The 15,115-nt window shown below is 36.2% G+C and overlaps 1 protein-coding gene across 8 annotated transcripts in view; it reads right to left on the reverse strand.

The window, feature by feature from the left end:
* Positions 1-1,405: 1,405 nt before the first annotated feature.
* The window catches only part of LOC138160777 (zinc finger protein 585A-like), a 36,174-nt gene continuing 22,464 nt past the window's right edge, over positions 1,406-15,115 (reverse strand). For all 8 annotated transcript variants that reach the window (XM_069087511.1, XM_069087503.1, XM_069087505.1 and 5 more), the window contains exon 6: positions 1,406-12,926. In XM_069087511.1, coding sequence (XP_068943612.1) covers positions 10,360-12,926 — 2,567 coding nt within the window. In that variant the 3' untranslated portion in view covers positions 1,406-10,359. The remainder of the gene's footprint in view (positions 12,927-15,115) is intronic.

The raw sequence follows: 15,115 nt of genomic DNA on the forward strand, positions 1-15,115 counted from the left end.
TGTTGACTGCCTAAACCCAACGTATTTGCCTTTTCCACATCTTTTTTCAAGTGTTCTATTTGGAGGTTCTTATTTCAAGTGTTCTGTCTGGAGGTGCAAATCCTAATCACCTCCCCAAACTCCTAACTTCCTTAGCTCAGGTACTGCCTCCTAGAGGAAGTCTTTCTTGATTTTCCCATGTTTCTGATGTTTTCTGCTTTTTGAAAGGATGCTGTATTTGCTTCTAAGTGTACAGGATGTATCGCCACAGAGATGTTACTCGAGCACCAAAACTCCCAAAGGCAGCCTGAACCAGATGAAAATGTCACTGGAAAATGTTCAACAAATATGAATTTTAAAAAATACAACCCAAGGGAGAAAATGTTCCTTTGTGGTTTATAACCAAGGCACAGGGACCAGTTACAATTGGATTTGAAACTCTGGTTGTTTTTTAATATATTAACTGTTGGGGGCCAGGAAGTAATGGTATATGGGCTAGTGCCTGCTTGCTTGATGTATGACCTTAAAAGGTAATGAATAGAGCTGTGGAAGATGATTGGCTATGTGTATCTATAAGTTGTTCTGATACGGAAGTTCAGGGCAGTCGCGATGTAGCTGAGCCTGAATAAACAACTCCTGCAAACCTCGGGTGCTCTGTCTGGTAATTCCTCCTAGGAGGCCAGTGACGACCGAAGACTTACCATGGGTAAGTAAGAGGACAGGATATCAATAGCCCACCACAATTAACTGTATAATTGCAACACCTAACATAACAGGTGCTAATTTGCTTGAATTTGAATAGGAGATAATGAAACTTTCTTAAAGTAAAAATGCATCTGAATTATTGGACTTACAAAAGAATAATTCCATGATCTAGAGTGGTTTGCTGTTGCCTTCTCCAGCTCATTTTACTCATGAGAAAACTGAGGCCAACAGGATGAAGTGACTTACCCAGGGTCGCACGGCTACTAAGTGTCTGATGTGAACTCAGGAAGGCAGCACTGTGTACAGTGCTACCTAGCTGTCCCCACTACCAAAGAGAAGATGGAGACTTTTATCTGTTCAGTAGGATTCTATCAATTTAACTGCATGCCTCCTCCCCCAAATCTGTAGAATCACGTGTCCTAGGTTCAAGTAAACAATTCCAAGGGTTTGATGGTAGCAAATAGTTCTCCAAAGGAGAAAAAAATCCAATGCTCAATCCAGCTATATTACAGTGGGGTTTTATTGAAGGATTTAAATTACAGCTGGTTAGATCTTGAAAGAAAAGCAGGTGTAGGGATTGTGAAACATGCCATAGTCCTCTTACAGGATATTTCCAAGATAAGGGGCTAGTTTCTCTAGGCCTTTAGAGTTTCTTTTTAATTAAAAATTAAATTAAGTTCAAATCATGAATTTAAGATTCATACAAACTCACACAAACACATTTCAATCTACAAGTATTTATTAAACACCTACTGTGTGCTAGGCACTGGGTATACAAATACAAAGAATGAAACAATCCCTACTCACTAGGAGCTTACATGTTAATTAATGGTGGAGTCAAGTACATATATAAATGTATACAACATAAATAAAAACGGAATAAATACAAATATATACAGAGAAGTTAAATAGAAGATAGTGGAGTAGGGAGGGTACTAGCAGTTGGGGAGCAGGAAAGGCTTCATGCAGAAGATGGTGCTTCGGCAATATCGTACAAGAGGGCTCTACGCAGCAGAGAGGAGAGAATGCATTCCAGGCATGTGGGCCAACCAGAGCAAAAACTGGGGAGACAGGATGGAGTGTCATGTAGGAGAAACAGAAGCCAGTCTGGCTGGATTGCAGTGTGAGGGGGAGTAATGCCAGTCAGTCTGAAAGATGGGGGCAGTGGGACAGATTGTATAGGCTTTTAAAAGCTAAACAGAAGAGTTTACATTTGACCCTAGAGGCAATAGGAAGCCACCGGAGTTGACTGAGAAGAGTCATATGACTGAATCTATTCTTAAAGGAAATTACTTTTGCAGCAATGTGCAAATAGACCAGAATGGAGAATAACTGGGGGAGGGGAGATCAATTAGGAGGTGGTTGTAATACTCTAGGCAAGGTGATGAGGGCCTAAACTAAGGTAGTAGCTGAGTGAATAGAGAAGAGGTTGAATGTGAGTGAGAGGCTGTAAAGGATGTGGTATAAGGGAGAGTGAAGAGCCAAGGATAATACCACAGTTATGAATCTGGCAGACTGGAAAGATGGTGGTGCCCTAGACAGATACAGGGAGGTTTGGAAGCGGAGAAAGTTGAGCTTGCTGTTGGACATGTTGAGCTTTAAATGCCTCCAGGACATCCACTTGCAAGTTTCAGATCTGTGCCAATTAATCTGGATGATTACTGCTTTTTAATATGGTCTGAGGTCTAGTACAGCTACACCACTTCCTTTCCATTGTTTCTCTTCAGTCTTGACCTTCTGTTCTTCCAAATGAATTCTGGAATTTTTTTCTAGCTCTGAATCCTCTGATAGGTTTGACTGGTATGGCACTAAATAAGCAGTCATTTCGGCAGTACTGTCTTTATTATTGGCACATCCTACCCACGAGGAATTAAAATTTCTCCAATTATTTAAGTCTGTCTAGGTCTGTAAAATGTTCTGTAGTTGTATTCATTATATTCCCATGTGTCTTGGCACATGGACTACCAAATATTTCATACATCCTACTTATTTTGAATGGAATTTCTTTATCCAGGCCTGATGGATTTTGTTGGCAATATACAAATACTGATGATTTATGTGATTTCAAATCCTGAAACTTCACTTAATTTTTCTGTTAGCTCTTTTGAGTTCTCTAGACAGACCATTATATCATCTGCAAAAGATGGTAACTGCTTTTCCTTTTTCTATGCTTACGCCTTCAAATCAATTTGATCCAAGAAAATCAATCAATGGAAAAGATTCAGTACATAAGATATAAAAACAAATACAATGTTTGATAAATCTAAAGACCCCAACTCCAGGAGGAAAGGCTTACTTACAAAACCTACTGGGAAATAATCTGGTAAAAATTAGGCATACACCAATATCTTGAAACTCTAAATGAATATATGGCTTACATATAAAAGGTCACATCAAAAACAAATGAGAGGATCTGTGAAAAAAAATATTTTTAGAGCTATGGGTAAGGGAAGAATTCATGACTAAACTAGCAATGGGGAAGATCATATAAGATAAAATAGATAGTTCTGATACTAAAAAATTAGTTTTTACATAGATGAAACTAATGCGGTTAAAATTAGAAGGCAATGAAGAAAACATTTGAAATTTCTCTAATAACAACCACATAATCAAGACATATAAGGAACTACTTCATATTTAATAAGAGCCATTTTCCAATAGAAAAAATGGTCAAAGGATATGAACAGGCAGTTTTCAAAGAAAGAAATCTAGCCTATCAATTAGTCATATGAAAAAAATGTCTCAAATTACTAATATAGAAATGCAATTTAAAACAACTGATTATACCTTTATATCCATCAGACTGGCAAAGAGGACACTAAAAAATGACAGTTGTTGGAGTAATGACAAGAAAACAGGCATACTAATTCTTTGTTAGCGGTGTTCTGAATTTGTCCAGCCATGGAAAGCAGTTTGGAACTATTCCCAAGAAGTTATTAAACGCTGCATATCATTTGTTTCCTGCATTTATTTTTGCTCTGAACTTAACAAACTAAATCAACTAAGTTAGTGAACATAGAACAGAGAGGGTTACACATAAAAATGAATCTTTACTACATATAGCTTTCTTTTCATTTTAAATACATGATAAATTCAGCATGTTATTTTCAGAATTGTTCTGCTTGTGATTCTTCCAGCTTTCCTTCTATTGTCTTCAGTGCATTTTAAACATGTTTCAATGACCCTCTTTTTGAGGCAGTAGGGGAAAACCTATCCCTAATTCCCCCCTACTCCACTGAGGGAAAAAAAAAAAAAACTTTTTTAAAAAATTGTGCATGCCTTTTTGATTCATTCCTACCACTACTAAGTCAATACCCTAAAGAGATCAAAAGAGAAAAAAAAGTCCCATATGTACAAAAATATTTATAGTAGCTCTTTTTGTAGTGGCAAAAAACTGGAAATTTAAAGGCGTGCCCATCAACTGAAGAACAGGTGAACAAGTTACAATATATGAATGTAATGGATTATTGCACTGTAAAGAAATTATTAAAGGGATGGTTTCAGAGAAATTGATAAGAATAAACAGAACCAAGAGAACAATTTATACAACCACATTATAAAGACAATTTTCAAAGACTTAAAAACTCTGATAAATGCAATGACAAACCGCAATTCCAGAGGAACAATGACAAAGCATCACAGCCACCTCAGAGAGGTAATAAACTAAAGTTATAGAATCAGACATACATTTTTAGAAATGGCCAGTGAGGAAGCTTGCTTAACTAGGCATCTGTTACAAAAGGTTTTTGTTTCTTTTTCTTTTCAATGGGGGAGGGAGGGGTTTGGAGAGGGAAGGAATTAGAAGAAAGGAGTGTTAGGAGTGTTAAGAGTGTTTCCCTGGAAGAAAAAGAAAAAATTCCCAACAGGCAATTACCATGTGGGAAAGGAACTCAAGCAAGAGATTTTATATGTGTGTGTGTACAATATGTATGTATGTATATATATACACACACATACAGATAGATAAGACACATATATATGTATAACCAAATATTCAATATGCAAAAATGAAAAAAGGATTATATATGAAGCTGTGGTCTTGTTTATTTAAGAAAAGGTGTATTAAATTTAGCCAGGTAATTATAAAATTGCCATTTGTGTTATTTTCTGAACTTGTTTCCTTTCTTGTATTTTTACATGTTTTACTGATGTTCTTTCACTTTAATTTTGTATCTCTGTCACTACTTGCTAAGGCACTGTAAGTACCCTCTCTGTGTAACAAACAAGTATAGTCAAACAAAACAGATCAACTTACTGGCCATGTCTGAAAATCTGCTTCATTCTACGTTTCTAATCCAGTAACTTTCTGGTAAGAGGTGAAGAGAGCAATGTGGGCTAGGCAAAGGTCAGTCCTACCACATAACCTGGGGCAGGTTGACAAGGTCCTGAGGCACAGATGGAATTTCAACAGAGGAAATTATTAGACTGTGATACAGCTCAAAATTCAAGTTACATAGGCAATAGGAAAACTTCTAGACAGTCTTCTGCCACAAAGGAAGCAAAACCACAAAGGTTTCTTTGATTCAAGTCTGACAGGAGGCATTGTACTCGTGACATAATATCTGATGGCCCTTTGGACATACCCAGAAAGGGATACTTGATGCCACCAATCAAAGCTCACTTCTATGGAGGAAAAAAAGGATACTAGAACTCACCAGAATCAGATCAAAATGTGTCTTTGACCTGTACTTGACAACTATATCCTTCTAAAATAAATCCATTTTATAGCCATTTCTTGTGTGAAATCAGTTATTTATGCCACTCTGTTATTACCTGTGTTTAGGACAGCTTCCAGCAGCCCCCTAACACAGCTTACTTCATCATCTATCTTCTGAAGTCATGATTGGTCACTGCATTTGTCACATTAAAAAAAATCAAGATTATATCAATACATAAAAAGTTTTTGATTAAAATACAACACTGTCACTTTAGAACACTGAAAAAGCCTAATAAGTGCACCTTTCCTTACTGAGTATAAAACTTAGAGCTAACATCATCTGTGACAAACACCAGATTTTATGATCAATCACAAGCAAATTGTTAGCACTATTTTTTATATAGTTCCAGAAATGCTAGCTGTAGCAAAAAGACAAGAAAAAGAAATTAGAAAAAGCACATACAAAGAAAAAATGAAATAGAACTGTAGATGATATTAAAGATTAGAGATTCAATATAAAATTGAAACAATAACTTCAATCAAAAAGGACTTAAAATCACAAAAATTGTCAGCTTTTCTGTACATTAACAAAAATCAGCAGAATAAGAAATGGACTTTCATTCAAAATAATTAATTACAACTGGGATTCTACCTAGCAAGTCTCATTCAGGACTTCTATGGCCGAAAGTAGACTTCAACGGAAAAGACAGTAACTATTCATGGTTGGGTTCAGTACACTGTGTTCCTCAACCAACCTTTCCCATGCTGATACAAACACTAGAATCTTATTTGGCTGGGAGGTTGCAAAATGTCATTTTGTACCAGGAAATTTTGCTGCTCTTAACCATTTAGGAAGACGAACTGGCCAGGGTTCATATGTTTGAGTTGAAGGACATGTTCCCAACTCAAGTAGTTTCTGAAGCAACTTGTCCTTAGTATATATTAAAGACTTCTAGTTGAATCCAATGGAGGTGCTCACTGGGGGCAGGGAAGGGACACTGCTGATGTGCAGATATTCATAATTAATTTAAAGATAATAGACAGTAGGTGACATTGGAAAGTGACAATTACCTCTGGATGGGCAAACTCCTCATTTTGGAACTAAATAGTTTGAAAATGACCTTGACAATGCTATTCTTTTTTTAACCTGTTTTTTGTTTTTTCCTTTTTGGAGGGGAAGGCAGGGCAGTTGGGTTTAAGGGACTAGCCCAAGGTCACATGGCTAGTAAGTATTAAGTGTCTAAGGCCGGATTTGAACTCAGGTCTTCATGACTCCAGGGCCAGCGCTCTATTCACTGCACCACCTAGCCATCCCAGACAACACTATTGTTAAGAGCATAGGTGCAAAGCCTTTTACAGAAATTATACAGGGGAAAAAGAATTACTGACCTTTTATCATGTAACTATATGAAACTGCAAATGACTATGTTTCAAAGAAAACTAATTATCTTTAAAAAACAAAACAAGAATTTAATGAGCACTTGCTCTGTATAGGGCTAGGGATACAAGCAAAATGAAATATGCTGGCCCTCAAGTAGCTTACGTCCTTTAAAATTTTTTTTTTATTCTAAAGTTAATGGAAAAAGAATATTTCTTGTGATTCAAATGAATGGGGAAAAGAAACAGAATTTTTCCATATGCAAGGTAGGAGAGAAAAAACAGGATATGTGAAAATATGAACGTCTATTATACACAGCCTGTTTTTTTAAAAAGTATACAATAAAATTCAACACATTACTTTCAAAGCTATCCTACTTGTCTATTTTCTTCTGCATATCCTTTATGTCTCTTCTTAAAAAAAATACTGCAAAGAGTCTCCTCTTCTTTCTTTTCTTTACAAGATCCCTCTCCCCCAACACAAAAAGAATAACACAATCCTTGTAACAAATAAGCATAGTCACACCAAGCAAATTCACACATTTGTCGTGTCCAAAATCACATGTCTGTGTCACTATGTACCTGGCACCCATCCCTCCTTTCACAAGGTGGGCAGCACACTCCCTTAGCAGTCCTCTGGAGTTGTGGTTATTTATTGCATTGATCAGAGTTCTCAAATCTTTCAAAATGAAGACGATCAATTCTTAACATGTATATAAAAAGCATTAAAATAATCTTATCTAATGCAAAAGATTCTTCTATTTAGGAAAAGTCTCCCAAAACAGGAGATGCACTTTGCAATTCAGGTATATAGTCAAAAGTGGTCATAATAATGAATGAGACTAATAACAATAATAACTGTAACAAAAATAATGCTGCTGGCTTGATCCATCCATTAGCCTCATTACTAAAGGTAAGTTTTCATATATCAATAGTGCCTCAAAACTGTGAGGTGGCTCACAGCAGTCAGAATAAGGCACTGGCTAACAAATGAATAAAGGCCACCCAAAACACCCTGCTACTTTTCAGCAGCTTGTGCAAAAATCAATCAGTGTTACAAACTAATAATGGGAGGTGCTTGTTTACCTGGATATCTCTAACTAAAAGACCGGGAAATAACAGTACCAAAAGACTGCCTAAATACCACTAGCTTAAATTTGTGAGCTGTTAAGCATAGAATCTCCAATGTGGGTCACATTATACTGTAACAGGAAGTTTCTCTCTTAAGAAAACAGACATTACTGTAACCGGAAACAAAATTTCATCTGACTTCTTTAGAACTGAATAAATGATGATTTCATTTGATAACTTTTTAAAGTCAATCTGAGAGATATCCAATAAAGTGGCCCAGGGATATGTGCTGAATCCCAGGCTATATGAGTTTTATAATGGCTTAGAAGACAAGGTTATCAAAAACCATGACAAAAGCCTGGAAGGATAACTAACACTTTGGACTATCTAGTCAGGATTCCAAAAAACTTAGCATGTTAAAATATTAGTCCAAATTAAATAAGATGAAATTTCATAATAACATATAAATACTTACACCTGAGTACAAAGGAGAAACGGTATAGCTAGAGTACAGTTGATCTGAAACACATCTGGAGATATGAGTAGAACAGAGGCTCAGAAAGAGTCAAGTATTGTGAAAGAATAGTCCAAAAGGCTAATTCAATCTTAGGTTGCATGAGAAGTACAATCATCAGAATGAAGGAGATACTGCCACATTGTTAACTCTGTCCAGAGCAAGTCTACGACATGAGTTCTTAACTTAGGGACCACAAATAGATTTCAGGGGGTCTGGGAACACAAATGGAAAAAATATTTTGATAGTTGTATTTCAACATCAGTTTTCTTCATAATCCTAAATATTTTATGTTATACATTTAAAAGCATTATTCTGAGAAGAGGTCCATAGGTTTCACCAGATTGCCAATGGGGTCCATACAACAAAAAAAGCCAAGAACTTCTAATCTAAAATAGTCATCTGATATTTTTCATCTCTGGATTTCTCACCCTGAGACCTAAGCTGACTTGTGAATGTTATCACATAGCTCCCTATATTTAGATGGCCTTAGTCACATTTCATATTCCACAACAGAAATCTTGCCACCTTTATTTAAAGCCACCATATGCATACCCCTGCTCCCATATTCCCCAATGCCTGTTTTTCCAGCTCAGGAACCATGGCAAAAATTATATTAATGCTGTTATTACTGCTAAAAAAAAAAAAAAGCATGTGAACCAATTTCTCTACGGCTCCATTCACCCTCCCTGTGAAATCTCTCAAAACAATTTTCCTGGGTACACATTCCCCTAAGTTGCATGGTTTTAGCCAATTAGAATGTAAGCTGCTTAAAAGCAGGGAATGTCTCATTTTACATTTGTATCTCCAGCACTTAGCATAGTATTTGCCAAATATTTGCCATGTAGTATGTATTCATTTGCACATTCTAGGAACCACATGTTAGTATTATCTGAGAAATGTACAGCAAAAGGCAACTAGAAAGGCAACAGGCCTTTACTTCATGACCAACTCATAAGGATGAGTGGAAAGAACTAAAAGATATTTCACCTGAGGAGAAAATGTCAGTGTTGGTGGTGGTGGATAAACGACACAATAACTATCTTCAAATATCTGCTGTGTTGTCAGTGGAGATTAAGCTTTTCCTTGGCTGCAGGTGAAACTAGGAGAAATAGGGAGAAGTTGGAGGGGAAAAAGCATGAGGAAGGGAGTAAATGTAGCTTTTTTTCAAAGAAAAAAAACCTAATAATTAGCCCTATCCAAAAATGGAATCAGCTTCCTTGGGAGGCAGCAGGTTCACCCTCTTTAAAAATCTTAAAAGAAATTCCAGGTGGTAATCTGAAATGTTGTAGGGGCAATTTTGTTTCAAATGAAGGTTGAACTTGATGGCTTCTAAAACCCCTTCCAAATCTGTGATTCTGTGACTAGAATTTTCTGAAGCTTTTCCCCTCCATTATGTATTTGCAGTTAAATTCCAGCATGACATCTGGAATGAGGCATGGTCTATTCATTACATTTGTGGAGATTCTCACCAATATAAATTAGCTGATGTTCTGTGAGTTGTCTCCTCTTGATGAAGGTTTTCCCAATTTTTAAAAAAAAATTGTTCACCATAATGATTTTATGATGTATAAAAAAGATTTGACTTGGCCTGAAGGCTTTCATTATATCCAGAGTTTCTCTCTCCAGTATGAAGTCTCTTATGATCCTCTCTCTCTACTTTTTGAAAGTTTGCTCCCATCACACTATGTCCTTGCCTTCAGTATGAATTTTCTTTTGTGCGATATTTTATTTTCCCATGAAACCTTTTCCATAATCTGTACATTCACATGTTTTGTCCAGCATAATAGTCTGTTTCTTAAAGTTTATATAACATTTTAAAAAATGCCACTCATTACATGAAAAAGATTTCCCAAATGAGTTTTCTAGTGTATATTACTTTCCCTTTCAGCTGAAAGTTTTCCTATTCATTTGAATCACAGGGTTTATGCCCATTATGAATCCCATGCTTCCAATGAACTATGTGAAGTTTCCTCAAATTCACTATATTCAAAGGGTCTATAAGTACTGAATTATAATTGTTTAAGCTTTGACTATAGGCTAGTGCCCCTTCACTTTATTCAATGTGTTTCTCTCCCCTACAAGTTTTGTGATGCTTATTAAGGCTTCCCTTTTGGCTGAAGGCTTTCCCACAATGGTTACATTTATAGGGCTTTTCTCCAGTATGAACTCTCTTATGTGAATTAAGGTTTGTCTTTTGGCTGAAAGCCTTCCCACATTCATTACATTCAAATGGTTTTTCTCCAGTATGAATTCTCTCATGTTGTAAAAGGGAAAAGCTATTCCTGAAGCCTTTCCCACATTCCATACATTCAAAGGGCTTCTTTCTAGAATGAATTATCTTATGCATTTTAAGATTTCCCTTTTGGCTGAAGGCTTTCCCACACTCATTACATTCATAGGGTTTCTCTCCAGTATGGCTTCTCTGATGTCTCAAAAGGACTGAGATGTGTCTGAAGCCTTTCCCACATTCGTTACATTCAAAGGGTTTCTCTCCACTATGAATTCTTTCATGTTGTAAAAGGTAAAAGTTATTACTGAAGCCTTTGCCACAAACACTACATGAATATGGTTTCACTCCAGCATGCATTCTCTTATGTGAATTAAGGCTTGCCTTTTGGCTGAAAGCCTTCCCACATTCATTACATGAATATGGTTTCACTCCAGTATGAATTCTCTTATGTGAATTAAGGCTGGCCTTTTGGCTGAATGCTTTCCCACATTCATTACATACATAGGGTTTCTCTCCAGTATGAATTCTCTTATGGGAATTAAGGTTTGTCTTTTGTCTGAAGGTTTTTCCACATTCATTACATTCATAGGGTTTCTCTCCAGTATGAATTCTCTCATGTTGTAAAAGGGAAAAGCTATTCCTAAAGCCTTTCCCACATTCTGTACATTCAAAGGGCTTCTTTTTAGAATGAATTATCTTATGCATTTTAAGATTTCCCTTTTGGCTGAAAGCTTTCCCACATTCATTACACTCATAAGGTTTCTCTCCAGTATGAGTTCTCTGATGTCTCAAAAGGATTGAGATGTACCTGAAACCTTTCCCACATTCAATACATTCAAAGGGTTTCTCTCCAGTATGAATTCTCTCATGTTGTAAAAGATAAAAGCTATTTCCAAAAGCTTTCCCACATTCATCACATGAATATGCTTTTTCCCCAGTATGAATCCTTCTATGTGAATTAAGGTTTGTCTTTTGGCTAAAGGCCTTCCCACATTCATTACATACATAGGGTTTCTCTCCAGTATGAATTCTCTCATGCTGTGAAAGGGAAAAACTATTCCTGAAGCCTTTCCCACATTCCATACATTCAAAGGGCTTCTTCCTAGTGTGAATTATCTTATGCATTTTAAGGTTTCCCTTTTGGCTGAAGGCTTTTCCACACTCATTACACTCATAGGGTTTCTCTCCAGTGTGACTTCTATAATGCCTTAAAAGCACTGAGATATGTCTGAAGCCTTTCCCACATTCATTGCATTCAAAGGGTTTTTGTCCAATATGCATTCTCTCATGTTGTAAAAGATGAAAGGTATTTCTAAAGCTGTTACCACATTCAATACATTCAAAGGGCTTCTTTTGAGTATGAGTTATCATGTGCATTTTAAGATTTCCCTTTTGACTAAAGGTCTTTCCACATTCACTACACGAATATGGTTTTACTCCAGTATGAATTCTCTTATGTGAATTAAGGCTGGCCTTTTGGCTGAAGGCTTTCCCACATTCATTACATACATAGGGCTTTTCTCCAGTATGAATTCTCTTATGTGAATTAAGGTTTGCCTTTTGGCTGAAAGCTTTCCCACATTCATTACAGTCAAAGGGTTTCTCTCCTGTATGAACTCTCTCATGCTGTAAAAGGGAAAAGCTATTTCTGAAGCCTTTCCCACATTCCATACATTCAAAAGGCTTATTTCTAGAATGAATTATCTTATGCATTTTAAGGTTTCCCTTTTGGCTGAAGGCTTTCCCACATTCATTACAAATATAAGGTTTCTCTCCAGTATGACTTGTCTGATGTCTCAAAAGAACTGATCGATGCTTGAAACCTTTCCCACATTCACCACATTCAAAGGACTTCTTTCCATTATGAATTACCTCATGGATTTTTAGGCTTCCCTGCTGTATAAAGGCTTTCCCATATTTATTAATTAAGTAGGGTTTCTCACCACAGTGAGCTCTCTTCTGTTCATGCAGGTTTCCTTTCTTCCTAAAGGCTTTTCCAAATTCATTACATCTATAGAGTATATCTCCAGTATGATTTTTCTCATGTTGCCCTAAGTAGTGTTTACTGCTGAAGACTTTCACACACAAATTACATTTATATGGTTTATCTTCAGTATGAATTCTGTGATGTTCATCTAGGTAAGCTTCCCCACATTCATTATATTCAAAGGGATTCTTGGAAGTAAGAAATATCGTATGTATTTTAAGGTGTTGATTCTGACCGAAGACTTTGCCACAGTCGTTACAACCACAAGGTGTACCTCCAGTATGTATTTTTTGATCTTGGCCTAGATCATTTTTACTGCTGAAGACTTTCCCATATTCATTAAGTTCAAGTGGTTTCTCTTCAGCTTGAAGTCTTCCAAATACATTATATTCATGAAGAAAATCTAGGGGAGAAAAGGGTGTCGATATTCAATGCTCTATGATGAAAGCAAAATGGAAAGGCTTCAAGGTGAAAATAAGGAAAAGAATGCTGGAAAAACTGAGTGGTATCCTTGTTAGAAGGTGGAAGAATGAGAACACAGGAGAGAAAGGGAAAAAAAGACTCTTGACAAGGGGGAACAAGCAAGATATAGGGCTCTTTCAAAATAATGGGGAGCCATGACCTATGACGTTGGCACAATTCCTTATACTCCAAATAACATGATGAGGATTAATAGGTGATGACATGAGACCATCCACTAAGGGTTCAAATGAGAACAGACACAAAATGTTAGTTATAAAATTCCTCCCGAGGGGTACAAAGTTGGTTATTTATCAATAATATTAAAAATAGTGATATCAAATGATTTTCAGGGCATGAATCCAAAAAGGTACACATTTATAAGACTGGTCAAAACTTGACTATTACCTAATTCTGGTGATTCGTTAAGGGACTAATGCTATTTCCTAGATAGCATCACTAGGAATTATGAAGCCCTGGGCAAAACTCCAAAGTCTCTAAGAATAAAGGTAGTCTTTTTATGTCTTGCTAATATAAGGCAGGGGAATAAAAGGAAATAAATAGGTTTTGGAAAAGAAAATCTAGTTATGAGGGTAGAAACAGAACTTTGTATTTCTGGAATAGATTCAAGTACTATAACGGCAGAATCCTGACCATGGATTTAATGAGCCCCAAAAGACCTGGCAATGGAAATCTTGGTCTCAGATGTTTATATACAAACGCATACAGAATTAGTTATAAACAAGGGAATAAAAGAATCTGCTGCAAAGAGATAAACTCGACTTCCCAGGTCAAATATAATTTCCCCCCCAAAAATGGAAGAATAGAGTTACAAATTATAAACCAGTAAGTTTCCCTGCAATTCCTGCTGAAATTCTAAGATTTTAAAGGTAGAGTTACTGAAAATCTAGAAAAGGAAACTATGAGAAAAAAAGAGTCAGCAAGGATTAATCAAGAAAATATCCTCAAAGATTAACTTAATTTCTTTTCTGACTGTATTAGACCAGTGAGAGTTACAGTGGATAGAACAACTGCCTCAGAATCAGAATGATGTGGTTTCAAGTCACTTAATCTCAGTGGCCTAAGGAACTTTCTAAAATTATAAGTTATAGCAGTAACCAGTCTGCAATGGTAGAAGAAATTTCTGCCTGCAGAGCAATTTACATGGATGAAATTATGTCTGGACCAATGTAAAAATAGTTCAGAGAAACACTGTTGATAACTTGCCTGGATTTTTTTTTCCAAAGCATAAGATGAAATTTTTCATGTTATTTCAATGGACAAGATGGACAAGAGCACAGTAAGGTAGATGTAGAAACCACTGAATGACTAAAACCAAGTAGCCATTAAAGTCATCCTGCCAATTTAAGAAACAATTTTTTAGTGCACTGGCCTCCAAAATGGAGACCTCCCTCACCCCAAGAGCTGTTCAAGACAATCCACTGTGGTAATAAGGTTGGGGCTAAACCTGTGGTTTCACTGACATAAAGAACTGTAAAAAGGAACCCCTACCCTTTACCAACCAATACAAGTCCTTCTCTGCAACTTATAATCTTAGAAAACTTCCAAGACCACTGAGAGATTAAGTAACCTATCTAGGATTCCAGACATAGTACATCAGGTGCATAACTTGAACCCAGATCTTCCTGGGTCAGCAGCAAGCTCTTTTATTTATTACAACATGCCACCTCTTAGGAGAGAAATAGTAAAATTTCTTTTTATTATTTAGTTTTGCAAATATTTACTATGCATATCGATATTAATGTCTTCACTCAGTATCTATGTCACATGATGTGTTATATACAGGATATGAGGTATCCTGGGAAGAGTACTCTTATTCATTTGTTTGATATTGTATTATTCAGTGCACTGCAGTTTATGTATGCTCAGCTGAAATTAATTTACAGATTAAATGATCAAAGTTTTACTCAACTCACAAAACAGTCAAACATTTTCAAAACAGTTTCCTGTAAAGATAGTATTGGTTACACCTGGCCGTGTAACCTTGAGCAAGTTACTTAACCCCAATTGCTTTAAAAAATAAAAAAGATACTATTGGTTAAAGATATTAGCAATGTGAACACAAGTGACCAACAAGAAAATGAATAAGGTAGTATCTCTACTCCTTGAATA

Source organism: Petaurus breviceps, unplaced genomic scaffold (genome assembly GCF_028583685.1).
Source record: "Petaurus breviceps papuanus isolate PSGF00001 unplaced genomic scaffold, PetGlider_PUasm1.0 182, whole genome shotgun sequence".
In the NCBI taxonomy this organism is placed as follows: Eukaryota; Metazoa; Chordata; class Mammalia; order Diprotodontia; family Petauridae; genus Petaurus; species Petaurus breviceps.